The sequence below is a fragment of the Pelodiscus sinensis genome, chromosome 15, assembly GCF_049634645.1.
Source record: "Pelodiscus sinensis isolate JC-2024 chromosome 15, ASM4963464v1, whole genome shotgun sequence".
In the NCBI taxonomy this organism is placed as follows: domain Eukaryota; kingdom Metazoa; phylum Chordata; order Testudines; family Trionychidae; genus Pelodiscus; species Pelodiscus sinensis.
The window spans coordinates 14,195,575-14,209,842 of record NC_134725.1 but is presented as its reverse complement, the minus strand read 5'-3'; the positions used below and the strand labels follow the sequence as shown (position 1 = coordinate 14,209,842).

The following is a 14,268-nucleotide window of genomic DNA, read 5'->3' as shown; positions in this document are numbered from 1 at the left end:
TGGGGCAGAGCAGCTGGAGTGCTGCCGGGTTGGTCCAGTAGCGCCGAGGAGCGGTGCTGCGGGACCAACCCGCAGCGCCCCAGCTACTCTACCCCAGGCGTCATCGGCGAGAAAAGCCTGGTCTGCTGGGGGGGGAGAGGTACGCACTAGCTGCGTCCCTCCCCCCCAGCAGACCAGGGAGACGCGGGTGGTGGGACCGCCGAGACACACCGCGGTCCCGCCCGCATCCTCTGCGGCTTTGCTCTCTGTCTCCCTGGTCTGCTGGGGGGAGCTCCCCCCCCCCCCCCCCAGCAGCCCAGGGAGACGGGAAGCAAAGCCTCAGAGGACGCTGGCAGCAGGCCAGCCGCGGTGCGTCTGGGCTGTCCCGCTGCCCGCGTGCTCCGCGGCTTTGCTCCGCGTCTCCCTAGTCTGCTCCAGGGAGACGCGGAGCAGCTTTTCTCGCCCCGGAGGGCGCGGGTGGTGGGACCGCGGCGCATCTGGGCGTCCCGCTGCTCCTGCCCTCCGGGGCGAGAAAGGCCCCGTTCGTAACTGCGGATCTGATGTAAGTCGGATCCGCGTAACTCGGGGACTGCCTGTAGTTAAATAGTGGGTGCTGTTAGAAAAGCCAGCATGTTAGAGCATACTGTGTTCTGGCTATAAGATACAACACTCATTTCTCAGACTAATCTCATGTTACATAAACCTTCCCCAACAATTACATCCCACAGCCTACACAGTGAAGTGAATGAGAGATTGGCAAGCCTGCTCTTAGTCCTGGTGCTAAGTGGACTGGCTGGTAAGATAGTGATGCTAAACCACATAACTCCAGAGGCCTCCCCGGAAGGCATGGCTTGTTGTACAACTACTAGGCAAGGAATTCAAATGGTATTTTACACTAGTAAAGCCATTCTTCCTCGTTCTGACAGAACGGGGCGCAATGGTCTCAAGTTGCAGTGGGGATGGTCTAGATTGGATATTAGGAAAAACTATTTCCCTAGGAGGGTGGGGAAGCACTGGGATGGGTTCCCTAGCAAGGGGGTGGAATCTCCATCCCTAGAGATTTTTAAGTTCTGGCTTGACAAAGCCCTGGCTGGGATGATTGAGTTGGGATTGGTCCTGCTTTGGGCAGAGGGCTGGACTTGATGAGTCCTGTGGTTTCTGCCAGCCCTAAGATTCTATGAAAGCTTTTGAGGTAAGAATAGCCCCCTACAGCAGGCTGGAGTAAACCAACCCAGCAGCTGATCTAGTTCTGGCTCCCTGCCATGCCAGAACAGAACTACAGCTTGTCCAGCCCTAGGAACTCTCCTTTTGGAATCACAGAAATCTGTGGTGGGATGGATCCACACGCCCAGCTCCCTGTAACCCTAGACCACCCCAAGAGGTGTTTGTCCAAACTACTGTATTCTGAAAAGCTTCCATTAAAAATTTATTCCAGAGTTTAACTGCCATTACAGCTATTAGGAGACTTTCTGTCTAACCTGAATTTCCCTTGCTGCAGATTCTCATGGTTTTTGTCCTGCTGCCCACGAATAAGGAGATCAGTTGATCTCTGTCCTCTTTATAACACCCCTTAGCAGAGCTTAGGGCTGTGTTCAGGGTCCACCTAAGTCTTTTCTCCAGACTAGACATGCTCTGCTGTTGCACAGCATGGCCTGGTGCTTAGGGCAGTGGATAAGGATCTAGGAGACCTGGTTTATTCCTGACTGCTGTGTGACCTTGGCTACAATTACTTCCTCTCTCTTTCCTAACTTCTCTGGCTAGATTGGCAGCAGTGTCTATCTCTCACTGGTCATCTATGCAGTACCTGAAGGGACTACTGGATCAGATGTTGATAATGCACTGAATTGTGTGGCCATCTCGGCCTTGGGAGCGGTTCCTTCCTGCCCACTGGCTGGGGATGAGCCCAGGCCTGAGAGGAGGCAGGTTGGGAGTCCTGGGTTTAGCCTCAGCCTGTGTGATCCAGCTCGAAAGGAAGGGGCAACATGACCACAAGTTAAAAACATGCATCCTTGCCAACATGCTGACTGTTAAAACCAGCATCCTACACTTGAAAACAAAGCCCTGGATAAAACTCCAGAGCTCCTCTCCCCCAGCCCATGTGGTGCCCAGCCAGCTTAGGCTGCCATGATGTTCTGGATCCCTAGCTGCTCCTTGAGGCGACGCAGCTGGGCCAGCGTGATGTTGTTGCCCCCGCACACAATGACCACCAGCGAGCCCAGGGCCTGGCTCAGTTTCCCCTCCGCCTGCAGCCTCTGCATCACACCGCTGTAGACAGCTGCCAGTGCCGCCCCGCAGGCTGGCTCCACTAGGATCTTCTCGTCGTCTGTATGGCGGGATAGAGGAGAAATGGGGGAGGTTAGCTGGAGCTCTGTGCGCCCATGTGGTCATTCACCCATCCCACATCTGCCTGGGCAGGAGGTCTCAGCTAGCAGGATGGTAGGTGGCACAGTTCTGGATGTTGAGCAGTGGACAGGGAGTGGTCCCTGGTTCATGCATTCAACATCTGCTTCAAGGAGCCAAGTAGGATGAAAAGTTGCCCTTGTTTCATGGCAGGTCTCTAGAAAAGGGCCAATGGAGAGAACAAGCCACAAACAGGCATCTGGAAAATTGTTTGGTGGGCTCTCCCCTACATCCAGGGCAAATCTTGGAGAGAACATCCTAGCTGGCCATGGTCAAAGCAGCCACTGATCTCCCCTGCACTCAGGAACACACAGTCTTGTGGATTAACTGACCATCACCTGAGTAAAGAGACCAGAAAGAGTGCTCTTGCTCTGTAGGATTCCCCTACTCCTCACCACAAGTGACACGGGACAATTTCTGACTCAGGATGTTTCCAAGAGAGGAAGCAGAGAGGGGCTAGGGTCACACACATGGAAGAAGCCTTGAGTCCCTGACGGGGGTTATGTGGAGACAGCTGTGGCTCTAGGGAATACTGTGGGTTGCAGGAGAGGCATTCACAGTTGCAGACATGATGCATTGTCCCTATGCTGCTTCTCAGTGAGTCCAGGCTAGCCCACCTGGTGCTAGTTCAGTTGGTGGCATCTTCCCCAGCTGGGTGAGACCAGGGTACTTTCTATAGAGGATGCAGAGTGGAAGAAGTTCTCTGCTGGGTTTGAGGCAGATGTGCCAGAAGCAAAGGCCCAGGTGGCAGCAGGTGGAAGAAATCTTGGAGGCTGGGAAACCCAGGTGGAGATGCTGGGGGTTAATGATTAACCATGGCATGGGGAGGCCTCTTTAAGAGCTTCATTCCCCAGGGTAACTGAAGGGGAGAATCTGGCACTCCCGCATTGGGAAGAGGAGCAGCCCAAAGTTCAGGAAGGTCCTGGAGAAGCAGCCTTGTGAGACTGCAATTGTTGTGAAGAGTATGGTTTGGGCTGGAGGCAAGGCTCCTGTAACCCAATACATGGCCCTGGCCAGGTTGTTTCAGTGAGTTCTAAAACACCCTTCACCTGCAGAGGGCAGAGTGGCAGGTTTGAGTTCCAGGTCGCCTCTCCCCTCCCCCCCAGCGAGAGGTGGGATGAAGGGCACCCAGAGAGTAAGGCAGTGGGGTGGGTTCCGGCGTGGCCTAGGGGATAGGACATCACAAAGCAGTCACTCCATAGCTGACCTCTCAGCCCTCATCTTCCAAGGAAATCTGCACAACTCTTTTAATAGATAAGCCAGGGAGCTTAAATTCATGATTTTGCTAAACACCATGGTGTGTCTACATTGACACGATCTTGCGCCAAAGTGGCCACTTTTGCGCAAAAACATATGCTGCTTGTCTACATGGGCGGGGAGTTCTTGCACAAGAACACTGATGTTCTACTGTATGAAATCAGGGCTTCTTGCGCAAGAACTATGATGCTCCCATTCAGGAATAAGCCCTCTTGCGCAACTGTTCTTGCGCAAGAGGCCAGTGTAGACAGGCAACATGAATTTCTTGCACAAGAAAGCCCTATGGCTAAAATGGCCATTGGAGCTTTCTTGCACAAGAGAGCGTCTACACTGGCACAGATGCTCTTGCGCAAAGGCACATGCCAGTGTAGACACTCTCTTGCACAAATACTCTAATGCAAAAACTCTTGCGTTAAAGAGTATTTGTGCAAAAACTTGCCAATGTAGACGTAGCCTAAAAGTCATGGGCTGGACAGAGATGCTGGATTTATGGCTTCTTATAACCATTTGTAACCCTCTAACACTCCCCTCATGCCTTCTTCCCTTTCCTCCGTCCTCCATGATTGTCTCTTTAATGCACAGGTGGGTAAGATACAGCCCATTAGTTCATAGCCTGCCTCTGTGCACTGAGCAGCAACACTCAAAGCAGCTGCAGAGTGTGATGGGGAGGCCTTGCATGCTGCCTCCCCTTCACCTTCCCCCCCCCCCCCACAAAATGTCTCATCCCCTATTGGCTGGAAACCAGCCAATGAGAGCCAAGAGCTTTTGCTGAGGGCAGGGCCTGTGCTGCACAATTTCTCAGCTCCCATTTACCCGTTTCCAGTCTATAGGGGTGCGTCTACACTGCACCATTATTTCGAGATAACTAGCATTATTTTGAAATAATAATGGCTACACAGCCATTCCGTTATTTCAAAATAATTTCAAAATAACAGGCAGCTTATTCCAATATCTGTAAACCTCATTCTACAAGGAATAACACCTGTTCCAAAATAGCTATTTCAAAATAAGGCATGTGTAGATGCTCCACTGATGCTATTTCGATATAGCCCCTCACCAGGGCCATTCTAAGTTATTCCTCCCCAGTGCCTCCTGGGACTCTTAATTGACATAGCACATCTACCTTAGGGAAGCCTGCCTCAGACTAATTTTGAGGCTTCCCTGCAGCGTAGACATGCTATTTCGAAATAAGCTATTTCAGAATAACTATTCCGGAAGGCTGTGTCTAGACTGGCCAGTTTTTCCAGAAAATCAGCCACTTTTCCGGAAAAACTTGCCAGCTGTCTACACTGGCTGCTTGAATTTCCGCAAAAGCACTGACTTCCTAGTGTAAGAAATCAGTGTTTTTTGTGGAAATACTATGCTGCTCCCGTTCGGGCAAAAACTTTTGCGCAAAAGGGCCAGTGTAGACAGCTGAGATTTGTTTTCTGCAATAAAGCCCCGATCGCAAAAATGGCGATTTTGCAGAAAAGCGCGTCTAGATTGGCCATGGACACTTTTGCGGAAAACCATCCATGCCAATCTAGACGCTCTGTTCCGAAAATGCTTTTAACGGAAAACTTTTCCGTTAAAAGCATTTCCGGAAAATCATGCCAGTCTAGATGTAGCCAAATAGTTTATTTTGAAATAGCTGTGCAATGTAGGCGTACCATCGTAGCTTAGAGATTTTGCAGGCAGCAGGGCAGTGTGTAAAGCATTCCCTGCCCAAGCACTCAGAGCCACATGGAACAGTCAGCTGCTCTGAGTGTTCTGAGGTTGCTGGCAGGAGTGCTGCTGGTCAAGAGCGGCTTAGGTAAGTGCCTCCTGGCCAGAGCCTGCTTCTGGCATCCCACCCCTTCCCACACCTCAACTCCCTCCCAGACTCTGCAGTTCTTCTTACAACCCTCCCCTGCAAAAATCCTCTCCTGCACCCCAATCCCCTGCCCAAGCTCCCTTCCGCACCTAACCTCCATCCCAGACCCCGCATCCTCTCCATAGAAAAGCATGGTCCTTGACCACTTACCAAAATCTTGGACTGGCCCCTGATAAAAAATTGTTGCCCACTCCTGGTCTAGTGGGCTCTATAGACCTGTAGGTCCCGCAGGGACGTGTACCTGCCCCTAGGGGACAGCAGGAGGCCTCGATCTGTTACAGGCACAATCTGGCATGGGGGTTGCAAGCAGATTGGAGGAGGGGAGCCTGCAATTTGTGAGGAGAGGATTAGCCGCAGTGTACAGATGAGTTGGCAGATGAATGGGGCACAGACAGATCCTGCCATTCTGTGTGACTGGGAGGACCCTCAGGCTATTTTAAACATTTCTATTCACCTTCGGGGGGGACAGCAATGCTCTGGAAGAATGATCGTCCCTTGGCAAGTCATTGTCTGAGTGTGCAGGGAGGGGGCTATTACATACCCACAAACTTTTCAATGGCCAACACTGCCTCCTGGTCTGTGACAACCTCTGAGAAGACAGGGTGCTCTTGGGCCAGCTTCAGTGTCTCAACTCCCACTGTCTTCGCCCCGAGGGTCTTTGCCACGCTGCAGCCAGGAGAGAAGAAGAGACGTGTGGCAGGTGGGGATAATGGAGTCCCCTAGCACACTTTTGCAGGTCAGTGCAACCTATCCCTGCAAGTGTGTAAGCTGCCAGGGTTTGAGCCAGGCAAGGAGCTGCCAGGGATAGCAGGGTGGAATCCCCACTGCCCCTCACATTCTCCTTGCCAGAGCAGATCCCTACATCTGTATGGGCCGGTGTGCCCCAGATTCAGTGCAGCTACATGGGGTAGCACGGGGCAAGCTCTTGGGTTACCTGGTTTCTACTCCTTCCTAGATCACAAAGAGGTTTGACTCTGTGGATCTGGGAGAAGGGGGCATCTGTAGTGCCCAAAGACCTGTGCTCCCTGCTGTCCACATGGAGGAGCATCACTGTGCTATTTTAGATTATGCACAGGAAGGGGCTAGGTGGAGGTGCCCCGTGGGAGGGGGAATAAGCCAATAACATCCAAGGCATGTAGGTGGCAGAGTAGCGGACCTGGGGGGAATCATGAGGCTGCTGGACAAGTCTCTCTTCTATCAGCCCCTGAGCTTTCGTTCTTCCTAGCCGACCCCAAGTCTTGGCTCCTTTGATTATCAAGTCACAGGCCAGGAGCCCTGATTCACCCAGCTCCTGTCACTCACCTGGTGATCTCTGGCAGGGTCACCAGCTGCCCAGCAGCCATGGCAGCATTCAGGCTGTGCGCCCCTTTGGTCTCCATGGCAATGATAGGCACATCCTCCCAGCCCACCTCACGGAGGCCTTGGACCACTCCACACAGCATCCCACCACCACCCACGGACAGAGCCAGCGCCCCCGGCTTGGAGTCCAAGTTTTGCTTCAGTTCCTTCACTATGGATGTGTGGCCTTCCCTGCAGAGAGATAGCAAGAGGGAGCAGGGGAGGGGAGGTAATGGCTAGAGGTGACCTGAGTCCTGACCATACTCTATAAAAGAGCCTGGAAAATACAGGTCCTGATTCTGCTCAGTGCTGCCAGTGTCATCCCATTGAGTTCAGGGAGCTCACACCAGTGTCAAAGAAGCAGGGTTCCCCACAACCTGGGATATTTTGGTTTAGCAGCTTGAGACAATTTCAGTCTTTGTGCTCTGTAGTGCTCAGGCTACAGGCTCATGCCTTTGGGACAGGTGACGCTTCAGAACAGGCCTGGGTGCAAGCACTAGAAGGTGAGGGACTGTGTGGACAAACAGACCAAAGTCCAGATAACTTTCAAGATGGGGGGACCCTGCCCAACTATAGAACTTTCTAAAGCACCCAAGTCACAGCTGTGTTTTTAGGGCAGGCGGGGCATCAGTGCAGTGGCAATTGTGAAGCTCCTATCTGAACAGCCATGGAGATCCCAGCCCAGGTACAATGCAGAGTGCCCCTGCTAGGCTAGTGGCACCAGCTTCTGTGGGTGCACTGACTTTAGAGATGCACCATGCAGAGCATGGGCCAGAGCAGTGGGTAATAAATAGTCATGGGGGCTCTCTCTCTGGCAAGCAGCGGCGGATTTAGGGCAGGGTGAGTGGGGCAGCTGCCCCAGGCCCCGCGCATGCGCCGTGTGAAAGGGGGGGCCCTGTGAAATTTCACTGCCTGGGGACCCGTGGCACTCCCATCCGCCCCTGCTGGTAAGCACTCCCATGCTTGGGCACTGAGAGATGGTGGCCATGCTAATGCAGTCTGCATAGAGTGGACCACCTTGTGTGCAGCATGCAATGACCTTGTTGGGGCTACGTGCAGCTGGTGGCTGGGACTAGTAGGGATGTTAATAGGCAGCAGTGGCTAAAATGAAACCTTCCAGCCTCTGGTGTCAGCCTTCACTCAGGCCACATACCAGATGAGAGGGTCATCGAAAGGGGGCACATAGACCCAGCCGGGGTTGTTCTTCACCAGCTCCTTGGCTTGTTCTATGGCCTCGTCCAGCATCTGCAGAGAAGAGACATTTTATTGGACACCCCTCCCCAAGGGGAGCCATTTGTGGTCAGAACCATGAACCTTAGACCCAGTGGGGCAGCCTGCTCTGCAGGGCTCTCCTGTCCTGGCTCTGGGTCATGGTGGGGGAAGATATTCTGGTTCTCACACCAGACAGGCAGACTGATCTACCCACATACCTACCTCTCCCACAATGCAGACGGTGGCCCCCTCGTCCTTCAGCCGCTCAATGGTGAAAGCTGGCGTGGACGTGGGCACGAGGATTGTGGCTGGGATACCCAGTTTCCTGGCAGAGTAGGCAGCTGCCAGGCCAGCATTGCCACCTGAAATCAACCACATTGGGCCTTTGGTTTCCTGTATTCCACCCCGCAAGAGATGTCACAGTGCTGCCTTCAGGGCCTCCCAAAGCATTGTGTCTATCCACCCTCTTCTCCTTCAGCCTTCTCCAGGCTTGAGGCTTCTCAGGAGTTTCAGGAGATGTGGAATCTTGTGGCACAGACTGAGGCGGGGAGGTTGTAACATCACAGGAACTCCACATCACATTTGCTATATGACCAAAGATGTCAGAAGCCCCATCGCCCCTACACAATCCACACCAACGCCATCACTAGTGCTTCTCTTCCTTTTCCAGCTGTCCCACAAATACAGCACCAGCCAGCAGGAAGCAGCCTGGATTAGGGTTCCTGTGCACCCTTGTGGTCATTATTTACATCCAGGAGCAAGAGGAGGAGCTGGAACCCCTGAGTTTTTGGGGAGTATTGGCTTGGGGGTGACACAGCAGCCAGCCCCCTCTGGGAGCCAGGGCCCCAGGTTGGTATATCTCACCTGAGGAGCAAACGAAGCGCTCACAGCCTCTCTCTGCCCACTGTGGAGGCAAATCAAGAGGGAAGGGTGAGTGAAGCGAACGTGGCCACAGCCTGACCTCATGGGAGCTGCTGTTCTCTTAGCAGCCTTGACCCTTCCACCCATTTAATATTTCAGGTCAGTTTCCCCACGGGGCTCCTTTAATGCCTCTCATTGACCCCATCCACAGAGTCCCTGCATCACTGCCAAAGCCACCAGAATGAAGTAAAGTCCAGCAGCAGCCACCCTCCCAGTCCAGCTGCTCCAAAAAGGAGCGTCCTGGCAATTTTCACCCTCCTCCTCCCATCTGAGGTAGGTGGACTCTCAAGATCAGGTATCTTCTGTGAGGTTGCCATAGTAGGTCCCAGAGCTGATACAGTCAGATGCAGATGATGCAGAGACATCAGCTAGTGTCTACACCAAGAAGACACAGAAATCCAGGCTAAGTTCTTCTCCTCCTCAGCCGGAGTTGCATCCAGAATCTATTCCAGGTAGAAGCAGGAATCCAGGCCTGATTAACCTTAGTCATCCCGAGTTAGAGGGGTGCCAATGCTCCCTCCTTACAGTGTACAAGATTGCTGCAGGGAACAGCCAAACTGGTTTGCTGCTCCCGCGGCAAAAGGATTCCATCTTACTACGGTGCTCTCCCATACCCTAGCAATTGTACATTCCAGTTTTGCTCTGCAGTCTTTTTTCTGCACCAGTTGATCATTGTGCCCTTCCCACTGCCTCCGACCGCCCCGCGTCCATACCGTTTTACAGAGGTGACCAATGCCCCGGATCTTAAAGGAACCTGTGGGCTGAGCATTGTCCAGCTTCAGGTAGACACTGGTGCCAGCCACCTTGGAGAGTGGGACACTGTCCCGCAGGGGCGTGTTCACATGCAGGCTCCTGGCAGAAGTCATGCTGGGCTCTGAGGGAAAAAGGAAAATAAGACCCACCATCAGGACTGTGAATATTGTGAGGGTTTCTCTTGCTATGGCTTTATGCTCCGCGGTCTCAGCTCCCATTTTATAGTGGTGTCAGCAGCCTATTCATTTCAATTGGCCATTGACTCTGAAGCCTAATGATGGCTTGAGTGTCAGGACAGTTAACTGTTTCACTGCTGATTATTTCAGCTAATATGTTTATCCCCCACTTTCAAATTAACCTCTCCCCAGATGTTAAGAACCCCAACTCCCCCTACTCAGCTGCTCCAGCTTCTCTCCTCTCCCATGCACATAATAAAAAAAAAATCTGTGTCACAATGAAAGTGTGGAACCAGCATCAAACAAACTGATTTAATCCAAGACACATGGGAGGAGGAGGCTTGCTGCACTGAGTGGCCCATTCATCCATTTCCCTGTTTAATTAATTGAGCCCCGTCCATATTCTAAATGCAATGAAGTAGCCATATAATGACCAGGCTGATTCGCCAAGTGCCACAGCAACTGGAGCCAAATCTACCCCCAGGTAAATGGGTCCCAGCCCAAAGTGTCATCAGAGTCTCATTCTCTCTGTAGATTTCACATGAAAATCTTCCTTTGCCTCTAGCGTATGGCTCTCTGGGCTAAGTGCTTTGTGACCCGGTGTGAAAGATGTCACCCAGGGTGAACTGTACTCGGACCCTTTCAGCTTGAAAGGCCAAATCCATGTGACTCATGTCAGTCAGTAGATTGTATCTCAATTCCCATCATCCTTCCGTGTCTTTCTTCCACCTGGCGTAGGCACAGTCTGCCTGTCCCCATCCTCACCCACCCTTCACTTCTCTCCTGAAAACACAACCAGGCTGATAAATCCAACTTTTCCCCTCAAAGTGGGGTAGTGAATGACACCCCCAAACAGACCATGGCACTAGCCCGGTGCCTGTGTAACAACCCCACTACAGGCCAGCATGAGGATTACAACTTCAGGCCTGCTGCTGCCATGTGAGGTAGAGTAGCTAGCAGCACTCTGAGGAGCTGGTCCATATAGAGCAGTGGTCACCAACCAGTCGATCGGGATCTACTGATAGATCTTGTAGCTTCTGACAGGTGATCTTGACTGGTTTAGCCCGGGAGCTATCAAGAGCTGGCTCCTGCCCTCTGCCTCGGAGGCGCGCTCCTGGGAGCCTCCTGCTTGCTGTGCAGGGTGTGGGAGGGACAAGGGGATGCTGATGTCAAGGTGTCCCTCCTCCCCCCACTTCTGTACCCTATCTCCACACAGAGAGAAGGGGATGGAGGGAGCTTGGCAGTGCAAATCTGTCACTATACACTGTGTGTGTGTCTGTCATTCTCACAAACATGCACTGTCCTGCACTCTCATCTCCCGACCCAACCCATACGTGGGGGTTGTTGTTACTTCTTTTACTACTTGCAAAGTGGGTTATTTTTGTTTTTTGACTGTCCCTGCCCTGAACCTCCTCCTACACCCAACCTTCTGCCCCTGAAGTGAGTGTCCCTGTGCTCAAACTCCTTCCCAGAACTTGCACCCTAAACCTCTCCTGGACCCCAATTCCTCACCCTGGGCTAAGCCCAGAGCCCCTCGCACACTCCAAATTCCTTGGCTCAAGACCAGAGCCTGCACCCCAAATCCCTATCCCAGCCTGGTGAAAGTGAGTGATGTGGAAGAGGAATGCATTGTAGACAGACCCTAAGACACTTGGCCAGCATAGTTAACTTAGCACACACAGGCTACGTATACACTGCCTCTTTTTTGTGGAAGAGGCAATGCAAATGAAGCACTCATTAGCAATTTCTCTTACTTCATTTGCATATTCTCTTCCGCTGCTTTTTGCAGAAGAGGGTTTTGAGCAAAAAAAAGCAGTGTAGATGGGTCCGTTTTGTGCAAAAAAACCCCCCTTTTGTGCAAGAATTCTTATTCCTCAAAAAAAGAGGTTTTCAGTCAAATAAAAAAAAATATTTGATCAAAAGGCCATTGTTTGTTGGGAGGAAGGGAAAGTTGTATTTTTTGTTGTCCTTGTTGTTATCAGCTCCATTAATCAATAATTATTAGTATATAGTAGATCTGGCCAGCAATAAGGTTTTCCTAGTCCATGAAAACTTCTGAGCTATCAAAAAATGTTCCTATCCCCAAGAAGGACCAAAAATAAAAATAATAAAAAAAAAATAATCAAACTTGAAAAATTAAAAATCCTGAAACAGATTTTGGTTCAGGTCAATTTATTTATTTTGATTAAATTGTAACTCTTTTTTTTTACTTTTTAAAAACTATAATTATCTTAAAACTTTAAACAAAGTTATTTTGAGCTGGCAAACTAGACTTTTTTTATTTAGTACAGGTCAAAATGAAACAGTTTGGCAATTTTGAAACTTTGTTTTTTCAGTCCAAAACATTTTCAAGAGCAACCTTTTCCTGTGAAAAATTTCAGTTGTGGCAAACCAGTGTTTTCTGATGGAAAGACGTCTTGGTGAAAAATTCCCACCAGGATCTAGTGTATATCATTCCCACCCAGTTCTGTGTGGAATGACTTGGGGGATTCAGTCTGGTTCCATCGCCACAGTCCACCACCCAACTGGCCCTTGCCATTAGCCTCTAGTACCCTGGTTCTGAAGTCCTGGCTCATCTCAGAGGTGCGGGCAGAGACACATTATTGGGGCATGTGTGGGAAGCTAATCCTGCAACTGCCTGCACTGCACCTCTCTTGTGACTTGAGTCCAACTGGGGAATTTCATGCTGAGCCCATGACATGTACAAGATAAAAATCCTGCTGCAAACGCAGTGACATCTTTGCTGGAGGGACACCGTCTCTGAGCTGAAAGAGATCCTTTCTGCAGCAGCTCTGTAAACCTTTCTTTCTAGCGCTAGGCCCTCACTCAGAGCCCATTTACAGCTGGTCCCCTGGAGGGTCAATTGCCATGGGAAATACACAAACAGATCATCCCTGTGGCTGGTGACAGAGGGCTCATCCTCTTTTGGGTGGGGAGGGAGGAGAGGAGAAGGCTACACCTTAGCCCCACAGCATCCATTCTGGCCTTCTAGCTAACTGTTGGCCCTAAAGTGAATCCTGCTTGGTTAGCCAGGCAATGGCAGAGATGCAGGGAACCGTGGGGTTAAAGATGGAAGGGATGGGTAGGATTAGATGGCAGGGTCTTCAGAGATCTAGCGGGGAAAGAGAGCATGGGGCAGCATGTGTGAGAGGAGGAGAGACAGCAAAACAGCCTCCTTAACCCTATTTATTACTGCTAAAACCATGGAGATGCATCATGGAGATGCCTGACTCCACATAGGTTTGAGCAGCTCCTAGCATGTCACAGGAACCTGATCTTACACTGGATAAAACCCTTGAGGTTTTATTCTTACTCATCTTAGGCCAGGCCCCAGAGAAACCAACACAATCAAAAACCAGGGGCCAGGTCTGAAGATGAAGGGCAATCATTTTAAAAAGTCCTCAGCTGCTAAGGCGATGAGAGCAGAATTGAAAAGCAGGAGCGCTTCAGTTCATCTCCCTTCGAGCCAGGTTAATGTTGATATCATCAAGGTGTCAATGGGGAAACCGAGGCAGGGAGTGTTTAAAGTCATTTGCCCATGGCCCTTGAAAGAGTCAGTGTCAGAGCTGGAATTAGAACACTGCCAGCCCTTGGCTTTGTCCAAACCTTGCTATTTATTTAAATAATCATCTCATGATGTGCTGGGAAAGGAAGAATGTACTTACCAGGTTGCTGCAGGGTCTTTAGCTAATGTATGTCCTGATGGTTTGTATGCTTGCTGCTGCTGTTCTGTGCAGGAGTGAGTAAGGTGGCAGGTCTGTGGTCCCTTCTCTGCAGTGAGGGTAATGTGTGGAGCCACTGCCTCATTGGAGGATGCCAGTCCCTTGGCAAGTTTTATAGGGCTATGGTTTTTGCTTGGTAGCCAATTAGGGAATGGGGCACCCCCCACACCTCCCTCGCCTCTGATGTCATTCATTCCCCTCCGTGCTCAGCAGCCAGATTCCAGCTAAAGGGAAACCAGCAGTAACAATACCAAAAGGGACGAGGTCAGGGAGGGGGAATTTTTCAGGCTCTTTGCAAAAGGAAAAGAGCCTATTTCAGGCACTCCTGTGCCAAAAGGAGAGTGACGCACACATTGGGGTGGGGACATTGCTCAGACAAAAGTTCATTGAGTCAGATGTTTCTGAGCCGGCTCAAACCAGGCTGGAGAGCTAGGTCTGGAATTATGATTAGGGAGAAAGGCTGTGGGCGGGGGGGCTTTTTCTTTCACTGGAATAGCTAGTCCCTGTGTTTTCTCAGAAAAACACAAGCAAGGGATTGGAATGGGCAAGGGAGCCTATAATCTTGGGATTCCTGTTTCTCCAAATCTGGCTTATTTGTATTATCTTCTCTCCTGTCCACACAAGACTTTGGCACATTTGCTTCTATATCGATACTTAT

The 14,268-nt window shown here is 51.1% G+C and overlaps 1 protein-coding gene across 1 annotated transcript; it reads right to left on the bottom strand.

Annotated features, from left to right (window-relative positions):
• Positions 1–13,709, bottom strand: LOC102454795 (L-serine dehydratase/L-threonine deaminase). The gene is made up of 8 exons (XM_075898204.1): positions 13,554–13,709; positions 9,673–9,833; positions 8,903–8,942; positions 8,261–8,400; positions 7,980–8,071; positions 6,791–7,018; positions 6,030–6,154; positions 1–2,302 (listed from the first exon to the last, which is right to left on the bottom strand). The coding sequence occupies exons 2-8, from the start codon at positions 9,823–9,825 to the stop codon at positions 2,094–2,096; spliced, it is 987 nt and encodes a 328-aa protein (XP_075754319.1). The 5' UTR covers positions 9,826–9,833; positions 13,554–13,709; the 3' UTR covers positions 1–2,093.
• Positions 13,710–14,268: the final 559 nt, after the last annotated feature.

Bases quoted from the DNA above. Each gene is read 5' to 3' on its own strand.
- LOC102454795 (XM_075898204.1), bottom strand. From the start codon at position 9,825: ATGACTTCTGCCAGGAGCCTGCATGTGAACACGCCCCTGCGGGACAGT. The intron at 6,155-6,790 runs GTGAGTGACAGG...TCCTGGCTGCAG, and splicing joins ACCCTGCCAGAGATCACCAG to CGTGGCAAAGACCCTCGGGG. The intron at 2,303-6,029 runs GTATGTAATAGC...CCCGCCATACAG, and splicing joins GGCCATTGAAAAGTTTGTGG to ACGACGAGAAGATCCTAGTG.